This window comes from Tamandua tetradactyla, chromosome 20 (genome assembly GCF_023851605.1).
Source record: "Tamandua tetradactyla isolate mTamTet1 chromosome 20, mTamTet1.pri, whole genome shotgun sequence".
NCBI lineage: Eukaryota > Metazoa > Chordata > Mammalia > Pilosa > Myrmecophagidae > Tamandua > Tamandua tetradactyla.
In genome coordinates, this window is record NC_135346.1 from 19,183,404 (window position 1) to 19,196,689 (window position 13,286).

At 35.4% G+C, this 13,286-nt stretch overlaps 1 protein-coding gene across 6 annotated transcripts in view; it reads left to right on the forward strand.

Moving 5' to 3' along the window:
• MATR3 (matrin 3) overlaps window positions 1–3,640 on the forward strand; it is a 29,792-nt gene extending 26,152 nt beyond the window's left edge. For 5 of the 6 annotated variants that reach the window (XM_077138609.1, XM_077138611.1, XM_077138614.1 and 2 more), the window contains 2 exons: window positions 435–556; window positions 2,426–3,640. In XM_077138609.1, coding sequence (XP_076994724.1) covers window positions 435–556; window positions 2,426–2,476 — 173 coding nt within the window. In that variant the 3' untranslated portion in view covers window positions 2,477–3,640. The remainder of the gene's footprint in view (window positions 1–434; window positions 557–2,425) is intronic. The other variant, XM_077138612.1, reaches the window with a different exon arrangement.
• The last annotated feature ends 9,646 nt before the right edge of the window (window positions 3,641–13,286 follow it).

Sequence of the window (13,286 nt, forward strand, 5' to 3'; positions counted from 1 at the left end):
CCCCCCTTACAAACCCCCATTAAAATAAGATTTAAAAGTTTGTCTTATACGTTCTGGTAGCATTTTGAATTAGCTTTATTTCTGTGCACAATTATTTGTAAAGTTTAATCATTATATTCTCTTTCCCTTGTACACGTTTCCTGATCTTATGTTACCATGCCACAATATGTTTTCTTTTCTCCTCATAAAGGTTTCTGAAACTAAAAATTTAGCGTTGCTTTTTTTACTTTTTTATCTTTTTAAGACTACATTTAGGTGGACCTAATAAGTACAAACCAAGAGTGTCGTGGATTTTTTTTTTTTAGCTTGATCCACATTGGATTTCACAAATGTATCATCTTGTTCAAATTATATTGACAGGAAAAAAAGATTTGAGAATACTAATTAAAGTCTTGAGTTACTTAATTTGTAAGAATATATGTTTGTGTTTTTAGGTATAGACTATGTGATACCTAAAACAGGTTTTTACTGTAAGCTGTGTTCACTCTTTTATACAAATGAAGAAGTTGCAAAGAATACTCATTGCAGCAGCCTTCCTCATTATCAGAAATTGAAGGTAAGGCTGACTCTAAAAGAGAGAGAGTTCTTTTGTTAAAACTAACAAATCATATACGTTATGAAAATAAGTGAAATATATGAGTAAGATGTGTATAGTACCTTCTGTGGATCCAGCACAGTACTGTCCTGGAGATCACCTTTTTCTTTCTTTGGTGGGCCTTAAGCAGTTTAATCAATTTTTGAAGCATCTATTGAGCCTCTTTTCACACTCTATGCTAATTAAATCATGATAATCTGATAATTTCTAAGGATTTTTATAAATTCCATGATATTCTTATAATTGAAGTCATTAAGTATTCTCAAATGGGTGGTAGGCCTGTGTAGGTAATTTGGAAGATGTTTGGAGGCATGAAAGCCAAGTGGAATAAGAAAAGGCTTTATTAGCTTTATAAAGTATCATGTTCTGTCATTTTTAAATATTTTTGCATCGGCTTTATTATTTGTATTAATTACTTAAAACAGATAGAAGAATAAAATGGACAGATGAATTCAGCACAACATAATTAAAAGATAAATCCCTCTTTGGATATTTTGAAATTTTGTTGTTATTGTTAGTAGCCTTTTGGAAGGACCAAGTATACAAATAGATAATGGGGGAAAGCTTGAAATTTATGACTTAGTGTAAAAGAACTCATACTATAGATAAATTGAATATTCACCCTGCTTTTATAATATAAAGCTTCTATGATATTCAGTCATCAGACATGTTTCTGTGTTGACTAGATGACCATCTGGACCTAAATTTCGGAAGTTATTCCAGTTAGTGGCTTGTTTCACTTTTGATTCTTTTAAATGTAAATATTCTTTGCTACTACCTATCTGTCTCACTGTTATGAGTATGAAAAAAGATGAGTGGTTTTCAAAAGTAGCAGCAATTTATTTTATCTGCTCTGATATTAGGGTGTTTGGGGTCAGAAATTATATGTACTCAGATACTGGAATAATTTCAAGGTTTCTGTATCCTTGGTACTTTATATATAATGTGCTTTGGAATTAAATATTTGGTCTCTTGAGGTGACTCACTTGATTTCCTTCTATTTTGGAGAAATTTTGTCAAGTTTACTAAGAACTTAAGTTTATGTAATATACCTTACTCTCATAAATGACTTGATAATACTTTTTTTCAGAAAGTATGGACTTGTAATTTTCTCATTGATTTGCAGTAGCTGCAGAGTTTAGATAGATTCCAACCAGAAGAAAATAAACTTTATTTCAGGCTCAATTTTAGACTATTTTTTGTTTTTCCATTGGTGTCTTAAGAGATCTGGTATCTAGGTACTCCAGGTTAAAGCCACAGGTCTTAACCAGTGCAGGAATTGGCAACCTCTCCCTACAGCCTACTGCTTTTTGTAAATAAAATTTTATTGGAACACAGCCACAGTCATTCATTCATATGTATTGCTATGACTGCTTTGGTGTTGTAATAGTATAATTCGGTAGTTACAACAGAGACTAAATGGCCCATAAGTCTAAGATATTAACTACCAGACCTTTAGTTTGCCAAACCCTGCAATAATATATATAAAGCAGCAAATTGATACATGTCATTTTAACAGTTGTGTTCTTGGAGTAGTACCAGTTCTTTTGTGTGACTATAGTATTCATTTTCTCATCTCTAAAAATTATGGTTAATCTCACATTGAAAAAACCTGTTTTCACCTTGACATTTTTACTTGCTTTTTTGTTTTGTCCTCTGAACCAGTTTAGGTTTTGTACACTGAATAATAACAGTTAATTTGTTCTTGAAAAATACTGACAAAGTTATATGCAAGTCCCTAAATTTGGATTTTATTTTGGAATTCCATTTCTAACATCCATTTATGTTTCTCTTAGGTGACTTAATTACTGTAATTTTTTTTTTCTTTAGAAATTTCTGAATAAATTGGCAGAAGAACGCAGGCAGAAGAAGGAAGCTTAAGATGTTCAAGAAGCTTAATGATTTCAAAAGAAAATAATGGTTCTTTGTTTTTAATGTTAACCTTTTTTAAATACAGCACCGATAGTTAGAAGAAATATTGTACTCTTTTGTTTTAGTGGAAACAATAATAGATGTCTGTTCATGTGTTTAAGTGTTATAGCAAAAATGCATATACTGTTAAGTTAATGAAGAATAGTTTTTGTTTTATCAGAATGGCAACAGACAGAAGTACTTTGTAGACAGCAACTCCGTAAGCTACTTAAGATAACTTGCACTGCTAAGAAAAAGATGTAGAAACAGAGAAATTAAATTCAGTAGTTCCAGGTTTCAAAGAAATGTCAAGAACTTTGGATTCCATTCAATAAAGAACAAAACCAATTGTATTTTTATTATTACTTTCATCTGAAACATTCCACATTTTAATCTGAGCCTTGCAGACTTTTAATTTGGAATTTGAAGCTTTTTAGTTGCATTTCCTTTTGGAAGAACTTCGTTAATATGAGATTGGCAATTAAGATGCAGGTGCAGTTTTCTTTTAATGTCATGCTGTTGTTTAGATAATAAGAAATATTAAGTAATTGGCTTTAGATTTTGTAATATTTTTCCTAATTTCCTGCTAGATTTCGTATTCTAGTAGTCAATGTATTTTCAGTGAAATGTAAAAACTATTCCCGTTCTCTTTGACCAGTATTAATTTCTTGAGATCTTATTGCTTGTCACTTGAATCCTGTAGTTGTCATACATCTCTGGTATAAGCAATATTTGAGTTTTGAAGTGTGTAGACCATCTCTTCATATTTCAAGATGTAATTTTACATTTCTGCATTTTAAAAAGTTTGGCCATGATTCTAGACGCACGCTTCTAATACATGTACCTGCACATGTGACCTTTGTGGAAAGAAATTTGCATGTATAATCTGTGTTTACTTGTAACTTTCTGCTTATATTCTGCTTATATCTGTGGATTCAAGTTACTGAAGTGAATACGAATAAAGAAACCTAGGCCATGTTCATTGGTTATACATGTTTGGAATGATAACCAATATATTTGTCACTTGTGGTTTTTATTGATTGTTAAATTTACGTGCATGCTTTAACAAATTATTACTTTTTTAATCTAGATTGAGTGTGTTAGACTGCTACTAAAGATCTGAGTTTTAAACTTTTTGCTGCTGGTGGATTTCTTGTTCCTGTTACATAATTGAAAATGAGGCTAGTCATGGTTTTTTTGTTTGTTTGTTTTTTTAGCCTTATAAGTTTAAAATGCTAAGGATGAAAAAATAGCAAAGGCTGTGTTTAGACATGTCTAAGCATTTCATAATAAAATTGGAAAACAACATGGTAAAAGTGAAAAGTTCTGCCAATTAAGCAGATGTTTAATTTTTTATAATAAAAACTGATAGGGGGCAGTACGGTGGTGGCTCAGTGGCAGAAATCTCGCCTGCTGTGTGGGAGACCCAGGTTCTATTCCCGGTACCTGCCCATGCAAAAAGAAAAGAAAAACTGATAGGGATTCCCTTTCAAACTTTAATGCTACAGTGTTAAAAATATTTCATGTACTTGGATGAGATTTTGTGGTGTCTCCACTGTAGGCCAGATGACGATATTTTAATGTAACATGCTCAAAAAATCCTTGCCAGTTTAATTCTGCAATTTAATTGTAGCCTTTGCTTATTACCCACTTCTGTTTCAAATTTTAACTAACAGTAACTGTAGAAAGTATATGTACAATGGAATCTTTAATTCCTTATTGTCAATGATGGTTCTTTTTTTATTTGATGTTCTAAGATTTGTTTAGTTTTAATGACTTCATTTGCTCTCATTTTAAAAAGCATATGTTTTTATAAATATGCTGTCATTGATACCTAAATCCATAAAAACTATTTCACAGATCTATAACAAACTTTCTTTTAACTTTAAGTAGGAATATTTTCACTTAACCTTCACTGTAAAAATTTTTTAAACATACAAACATGAACATTCTTAACATATGATCATTCCATTCTTGTATATAACCAATAACTCACAATTCATCACATAGTTGTATATTCATCACCACAATCACTTCCTAGAACATTTGCATCAATCCAGGAAAAAAATTAAAAAGAAAAAAATTGTACATACCATACCCCCCTACCCTCCCTCTGATCACTAGCATTTCAATCTACTAAATTTATTTTAACATTTGTTCCCCGTTTATTTTTAATCCATATAGTTTGCTCATTTGTCCGTACTGTAGATAAAAGGAGCATCAGACCCAAGGTTTTCACAATCACAGTCACATTGTAAAAGCTATATCGTTATACAGTCATCTTCAAGAAGCATGGCTACTGGACACAGCTCTACATTTTCAGGCAGTTCCCTCCAGCCTCTCCATTATGTCTTGACTAACAAGGTGATATCTATTTAATGCGTAAAAATAACCTCTAGGATAACCTCTGGACTCTGGAATCTCTTGCCCATTGACACATTATTGTGTCTCGTTTCTCTCTTCCCCCTTTCAATTAAGAAGGTTTTCTCAATCCCTTCATGCCGAGTCCCAGCTTATTCTAGGATTTCTGTTCCACATGGCCAGGAAGGTCCACACCCCTGGGAGTCATGACCCATGTAGGGGGGGGGGGCAGGGCAGTGAGTTTTCTTGTCCTGTTGGCTGAGAGAGAGAGGCCATGTCTGAGCAACAAAAGAGATTCTCCTGGGGGTGACTCTTAAGTCTAATTTTAAGTAGGCTTAGCCTGTCTTTTGCAGGGATAAGTTTCATATGAGCAAACCCCAAGGAGGAGGACTCTGCCTATTGCTTTGGTTGTCCCCACTGCTTGTGAGAATATCAGGAATTCTCCACATGGGGAAGTTGAATTTTCCCCCTTTCTCACCATTCCCCCAAAGGGACTTTGCAGATACTTTTTATTCACTGTTCAAATCACTGGAATTTATCGGGGCATCACTCTGGACAAACCTATGGAATTTCATGACCTACTAAAGGTTCCATGTACTTATGATATTCAGTTAAACAGTCCACATGTCATAGTTCCACTGTAAAATTTTAAAACACATATTCCACGATCTTTTGAGCCTTTAGCATTCTGTACGTTGGAGAATTTTAGAAACTGAGTTTGTTTAACAATTTAAAAAAAAAACTGGTGGTATGAATTTGGGGTCTGATAGTGTCTTAATAAGGCTTGAGTTTTGTAGCTATACCATTGTTTCAAATATCCTAAAAATACTCATTTAAAATCTTATTTCTGAGCAAAATGAGTTTTTGCCTAGAGTCCACCACCATCTCCTGTAGAGATTTTGAGTGGTAAAATCAGATAAATTCTAATAAAACTTTTATGGTCGTATCCTCAGTTTTCAACATTGGAGAGAGATTCAAGGTCTGACACACCATGTTTTATGATTATGTGGATAAGAGGAAAATAAACACTAAAATGTGGTAGGAGGTATTAAGGTTATCAAAAGAAAGGTGTAGTTACATTTTTGTCAGTGTTAACAATGGAGTTCTGCATCTTCAAAGTTAAAAATAACTGGTTAGCGTGAGTTAAATATGTGACTAAAAGCTCATGGTGTATAATTGAAGTCTTAAAGGAGACTGCAGAAATTTTGAAAATGGCAACAAAAATAAGATTCTATGTAGGTTATTTAAAATAATTTCACTATGACTAGGATCAGCTTTGGGTATTTCCAACTATCATAGGGTATGGCTTAGTATATCTGAACTCTCCAGAATTACATGGTCAAGAGTTTGAGGTTAGATTCCCTGAGCTTAATTTGGGCTGGAATGAAAGTCAACATCCTTTAAAAGGTAAGTTGAGAATACTTACTGGAAAATCCCATTCTGTTTGAGTGTGCTGAATATTAAGTGTATGGCCAAGGTCTCTTGTAGTCAGTATTAATGTAGTATGAGTTATTTTTTGAAATAATGGTTCTTAAATATTAAGCATGCATTCAGGTTCCCTGGAGTGCTTACAGTGTTGCTAAGAACTAAGGGAAACATTGGTGAAATAATTGTCAATGTCATTCGAGGATTCACTCCATGTAAAGCCCCCTTTAAAAAAAAATCAGTGGGTAACATCTTATTTTAAAACCCTTAGATACTGCTTTTGTTTATGATCAACTGCACTTCCCAGGCCCATCATTTTTCTTTGCCTAGGAACAAAAAATTAAAACGTCAAGGTTTTCTAGGGACCTGGTATAATCAGATCATCTAAGGAAGGCTAATGGAGTAAAATTGAACTATTTGGCCTGACCCAGTATCCTTTCTTTTTTGTTTTGCCTTTTCTACTGATGACTGCTCTCAATCAAAACATAAGGAACTCATGAAAAGGCTTGGTAACAGTTTGTTAAAGTTCCAAGTGAATGGCAAAATGGGAATGACGGTCTCCTTTTTCATTGCTCACATGCATATAATCAATCGGCTGATAGACATAGCTGAGACTGGCTAGAGCTCAGTTGAAGTATTAGTAATTGGATAAAAGTCTGAAAATAGGGTACTTATGGAGATGAGTTTTTTTCTTTTAATTCTAGGTGAGACAATTGGCTAACTTTTTAAAATTTATTATACTTGAAGGATTTGTGTCAATGATTTTTAGCCAAAATTTTCCCTTGAACTTGTCGTTTTAGCTTTTTTTGAAAGTTGTGTGATTTTTATACTTTAAAAACTCTGCAAAGTACAATTGGAATATGAACATGAAATGAAAATGCAAGCTTAAAAGGGTCAACCTATTGAGTGTAATAGATAAAAATCTTAACCCCACATCAGTAGCTGTGTACATTCAACCAACAGCTTGGTAATCACAGTTGCATTAGGTAGAGTTACAATGACCTTTCTGTGGCCTCTGATACCATTGTACTTCATACATCGTACCATTAGTCAGGTTCAAATGGAGACATACCAAGTGCAGAACTAGTTGGCACCAGGACAGAGTGTGCTTGAGGTCTCATTCTGCCCGACCATGAAAAGCAGGACCAATTCCTAGTTGCTCAACCTTGCCATGGTTGTCTTATTAACTCAAAAAGTTTTTTCACAAAAAGCTGCAAATGTCAGATGGCTTTATCAATTTTATTAGCTCCCAGTCTGCTCTTGCTATGTTGACCTTTTTTTCTCCACTTGTATAAATATAAACTCCAGTTTATACTTTCTCATTGCTAATTATCTTCACGGTATCTTGAAAGCTTGGATAGATAGGTTTAAGTGATCGTTGGCATTGTGGTTGTTGAGACTTTAGTGATAACTTCTAATTCATTTTCCTGTGCTTTTGGCTTCTGCTCAAGCACAGAGTGTGTGGCCCATCTCAGTTTAAGTGATAGCTGAGCTGCACAAAGCTATCAGGGGGAGGAGAGGAATAGTAGCCTCAATACTTCACACATCTGTAATCACGCATCACTCTTCTGCAGCAACTTTTCCGTATTCCACATCTACAAGTTTGCAGCAACTTTTCCGTATTCCACATCTACAAGTTTATTTCCTGGGTCCAGCTCAGTCTGCCTACTCAACCCATAGAAATTGTACCTTTTGTTTTTAACGTTTTGGGTCAGTTACAAGCCTCACTAGAACACTCATTTTCTAGGAAAAGATTCCAATTACTGCCTGGGGGCAGAGCCTCACTACTTAGACTACGGCTGGCACAGGTAAGGCATTCAGTGTTGAACAACTTTCACCGGAATCGTAGATTTGTTCAGGGCAGGGACCTCACACACACTGCTACATCTTTATTCTTAAGTAATGCTGTGGTGCATTCCCTTCCCAGCTTTTCCATGATACAAAAGCATGGGGACAAAGCCATTAGCAAACTACTATAGGAACCTATGTTAAATTTTATGTGGGAGGGTTATTTATAAATTATAAATGCAAATTTTGGGAAGGATTGGACAGTATACAGAAGTTAGTAAAGTTCTTTCAAATATGCCCATTTGGAGCTTATTGCCATTAACTTTGATAATGTTCTTTCAGGTATTTGCATTTGTATCCATGCATTCCTATATATATACAATTTTAGAAGATTATACATACTTGACAACCTGCCTTTTTACGATATATTGTGAGCGTCATTCTAATAGACTTTATTTCCCATTGATGGGCTTTTGGATTTTTGGTTGTTTACAACAGCAGTGCATGTCCTTACATGCCTTTACCGATGTCCAATATCTTTGGATAGTTTCCTGTAAGTGAGATGTTTCAGGCACAAGCACACTTTATGTATTTATTTATTTTTGTATGCTGTATGGTGGGGGTCACATTTCAGTCTTTTTCCATGTTACTGTCCCTTTACTGCCGCGCCATTTGTTGATTTTTTTTTTCTTTTGGGAAGTGCAGGGGCTGGAATTGAACCCAGTTCTCCCGCATGGAGGGCGAGAATTCTACCACTGAACTACCCTTGCACCCCCTACAAGCACATTTTCTAAAAATATTTTTTATTGTGAAGTATATATACGAAACTATAAATTGCTTTTTAAAAATTTTTCTTTAAACATAACATACAAATACAAACATTCTTACCATATGATCATTCCATTCTTGGTATATAATCAATAACTCACAATATCATCACATTTTGTATATTCATCACCATGCCCATTTCTTAGAACATTTGCATCAATTCAGAAAAAAAACCTCATACGTACCATACCCCTACCACTCTCTCTCATTGACTGCTAGTATTTCCATCTACCCAACATATTTTAGCCTTTGTTTCCCCTTTTTTCTATACCCCTTAACCACTCCCTTTCATTGATCACTAGTATTTTCAATCTACTAAATTTATTTTAATATTTATTCCCCATTATTTACTTATTTTTAATCTGTATGTTTTCTCATCTGTCTGTACCGTTATTTTTTAAAATACAAAAAAAACACCAATTAAACGCAAACATTCCTATTTTGATCATTCCGTTCTACATATATAGTCAGTAATTCACAATATCATCACATAGTTGCATATTCATCATCATGATCATTTCTTAGAACATTTGCATCAATTCAGAAAAAGAAAAAGACAACAGAAAAAGAGAAAATGAAAACAAAAAAATATATATATATACATACCATACCTCTTACCCCTCCCTTTCATTGATCACTAGCATTTCAAACAATTTATTTTAACACCTGTTCCCCCTATTTATTTTTATTCCATATGTTCTACTCGTCTGTTGACAAGGTAGATAAAAGCATCAGACATAAGGTTTTCACAATCACATAGTCACATTGCAAAAGCTCTATCATTATACAATCATCTTCAAGAAACACGACTACTGGAACACAGCTCTACAGTTTCAGGCACTTCTCTCCAGCCTCTCCATTACACCTTAACTAAAAAGGTGATATCTATATAATGCGTAAGAATAACCTCCAGGATAAACCTCTCAACTCTGTTTGGAATCTCTCAGCCATTGACATCTTGTCTCACTTCACTCTTCTTCCTTTTGATTAAGAAGGTTGTCTCAATCCCTTGATGCTGAGTCCCAGTTTATCCTAGGATTTCTGTCCCACGTTGCCAGGAAGGTCCACAACCCTGGGAGTCATGTCCCACGTAGAGAGGGGGAAGGCAGTGAGTTTTTTTTGTTGTGTTGGCTGAGAGAGAGAGAGGCCACATCTGAGAACAAAAGAGGTTCTCTTGGGGATAACAGGCCTAATTTTAAGTAGGCTTAGCCTATCCTTTGCAGGGATAAGTTTCATGTGAACAAACCCCAAGATTGAAGGCTTGGTCTATTGCTTTGGTTGTCCCCACTGCTTGTGAGAATATCAGGAATTCTCCACATGGGGAAGTTGAATTTTCCCCCTTTCTCACCATTCCCCCAAAGGGACTTTGCAGATACTTTTTATTCACTGTTCAAATCACTGGGATCAGGGCATTACTCTGGACAGAACCAACAAAATCTCATGCCCTACTCAAGATTTCTTGTACTTATGGTGTTCAATTAAACTGTTCTAGTTTGCTAGCTGCCGGAATGCAATATACCAGAAATGGAATGGCTTTTAAAAAGGGGAATTTAATAAGTTGCTAGTTTACAGTTTTAAGGCTGAGATAATGTACCAGTTAAAACAAGTCTATAGAAATGTCCAATCAAAGGTATCCATGGAAAGATACCTTGGTTCAAGAAGACCGATGAAGTTCAGGGTTCCTCTCAAGTGAGAAGGCATATGGCAAACAGGGTCAGGGTTTCTCTCATCTGGAAAGGCATGTGATGAAGATGGCATCATCTGCTAGCTTTCTCTCCTGGCTTCCCTTCACGAAGCTCTCCCGGGGAGGCGTTTTCCTTCTTCATTTCCAAAGGTCGCTGGCTGGTGGGCTCTCTACTTCTCGTGACTATGTTGTTCTGCTCTCTCAGAATCTCCTGAATCTCCAAAATTTTTCCTCTTTTATAGGAGTCCAGAAACTAATCAAGACCCACCTGTATGGGTGGAGACACGCCTCCATCTAATCCAGCTCAACAACCACTCAAATCACATCTCCAGGGAGATGATCTAATTATAGTCTCAAGCACACAGTACTGAATAGGGATTAGAAGAAATGGTTGCTTTTACAAAATGGGATTAGGATTAAACATGGCTTTTCTAGGGGTCATATACATTTCAAACGAGCACAACTGCCCACATAAATTATATTAGGAAATGCACTACTCAAATTATAAATTTTGTACCAAATAAACATTTTTTGCTTTAGTCTTACACATAAGTTAAAGCAAAACAATAAATTTCAAAGTACATTGTAACAAGTATTTATATATAAGAGATCTCAAAATTAAGAAAAAAGAGGGCGGGCCACGATGGCTCAGTGGCAGAGTTTTTGCCTGTCATGCCAGAGACCCGGGTTCGATTTCCAGTCCCTTCCCATGCAAAAAAAAAGAAGCAATTTCAGGTTTTCTAGTTGCTCAAATTCACTAGAGACTAAAAGAAATAAATGATTCAGTGGTCATACTCGTTTGTTAAATACTAACTTCTCTGTTATATCTCCTCATGTGATCCTTTTCCCAATCTTTAGAGATTTTTTGGTTATGTCCATTCTAACTTTTTTCATGTTGAAAAGGGATGTCAGCAATATGGGATAAGGGGATGAAACTGGCTGATGTTCTTGGAGAGAATGGCACCTCTGGGTTTCAGGATTTATCTGGACTAGGGACCATATGAAGGTTTTAGGTTTCTGAAAAGTAAATAATGTACGCAACTTTTGTAGGTCCTCAGAGCCCTCGGTGTTCTTCGGGGTTAACGGGGCTAATGATGTTAGCTGGGGTTTGATGAACTGTGGCAACTAGCAATATCTAGCTGAAGAATAGATACCTTTATATATATATATAACATTCAAAAGAGCAATACATTTCAAAGTACATTGTAACAAGTAGTTATAGAACAGATTTCAGAGTTTGGTATGGGTTACAGTTCCACAATTTTAGGTTTTTCCTTATAGCTGCTCCAAGACACAAGACTAAAAAGAAATATCAATATAATGATTCAACAGTCATACTCATTTGTTAAATCCTAACTTTTCTGTTATAACTCCTCTTCCTTTTATCCTTCTCTCAATCGTTAGGAGTATCTGGGCTATGTCTATTTTAACTTTTTCATGTTGGAAAGTGTCAAAGATATGGAATGGGGGATAGAACTAGTTGATATTCTTTTTTTTTTGATCAAATGTTATATGAGAAAATACAATTACTTAAGAGGAACCAAGACAACTAGAAAGGCAAGGAACAAATGTGTTGATCAAATGTGATATGAGATTACTTCACGGTACTGAAAATAGAAGGTAATTAATATTTAAAATTTCAAAAAAAATGTGATATGAGATATGGATTAAAAATAAATAAATGATGGGAACAAATGTCAAAATAAATTTAGTAGATTGAAATGCTAGTGATCAATGAAAGGGAAGGGCAAGGGGTATGGCATGTATGAATTTTTTTTCTGTTTTCTTTTTATTTCTTCTTCTGAATTGATGCATATGCTCTAAGAAATGATCATGATGATGAACATACAACCATATGATGATACCATCAGTCACTGACTATACATGTAGAATGGAATGATCATATGGTAAGAATACCTGTGCTTGTATGTTGGTTTGTTTAATAAATTAAAAAAATTAAATATATATGTTATATGAGAAAGTGTAATTACTTACAAGGAACTAAGAAAACTAGAACTCAGAAAACATGGGGGAAAAGGCCAGAAATAGATTAAGGACAGATCATTTGAAACTGGCCTAGATGAGATGCCGCTGCCCTGCTGAGACCCCCAACTGCATTTAAGAAGAGATATGCCACATGTGGCAGCAGTCCAAACCACTTACTCCTGAGGTTGGGGATGGTGATGGAGTGGCAGCAGTAACACTGTGCATGTCCCAGACAGTCTCCAAGATACCTGTCAGAAGCCCGAGTACTGTCTGCACTTGGTCCAGCAGCAGCTTCTGCAGCTCCTCCTTCCGTGCAACACTGAGGTCCTCCCAGGAACAAGCCAGCTCTTCTGAAGTCGTCTTCAGCATGATCAGCCCAAGAGGGGTTGTCACAGGGGACTGGATCAACTGTAAAATGTTAGTAAAAAAGTCGTGGTAGAACATGGGCCAGTCCTGACGGCCAATATCAACAATAACTTTGCAGAGCTTGTTCCAGATAAAGGTAAGGTAAGGTTTTGTGGTGAGCCAAAAGGAGTTTGGGAAGGCAGCTATGGATTTCCATCTTATCCTGAGAGGGGACCCCAAGCCACATTTTATTGATCAAATTCTCAAAAACTGTTAAACTGTATATCATTACATAGTCATTCCTAGTGCTGGAGAGAAAATACAGGCAGAACCTCCAGGCTCCTGTCTGCTGGGCAGAGTTAT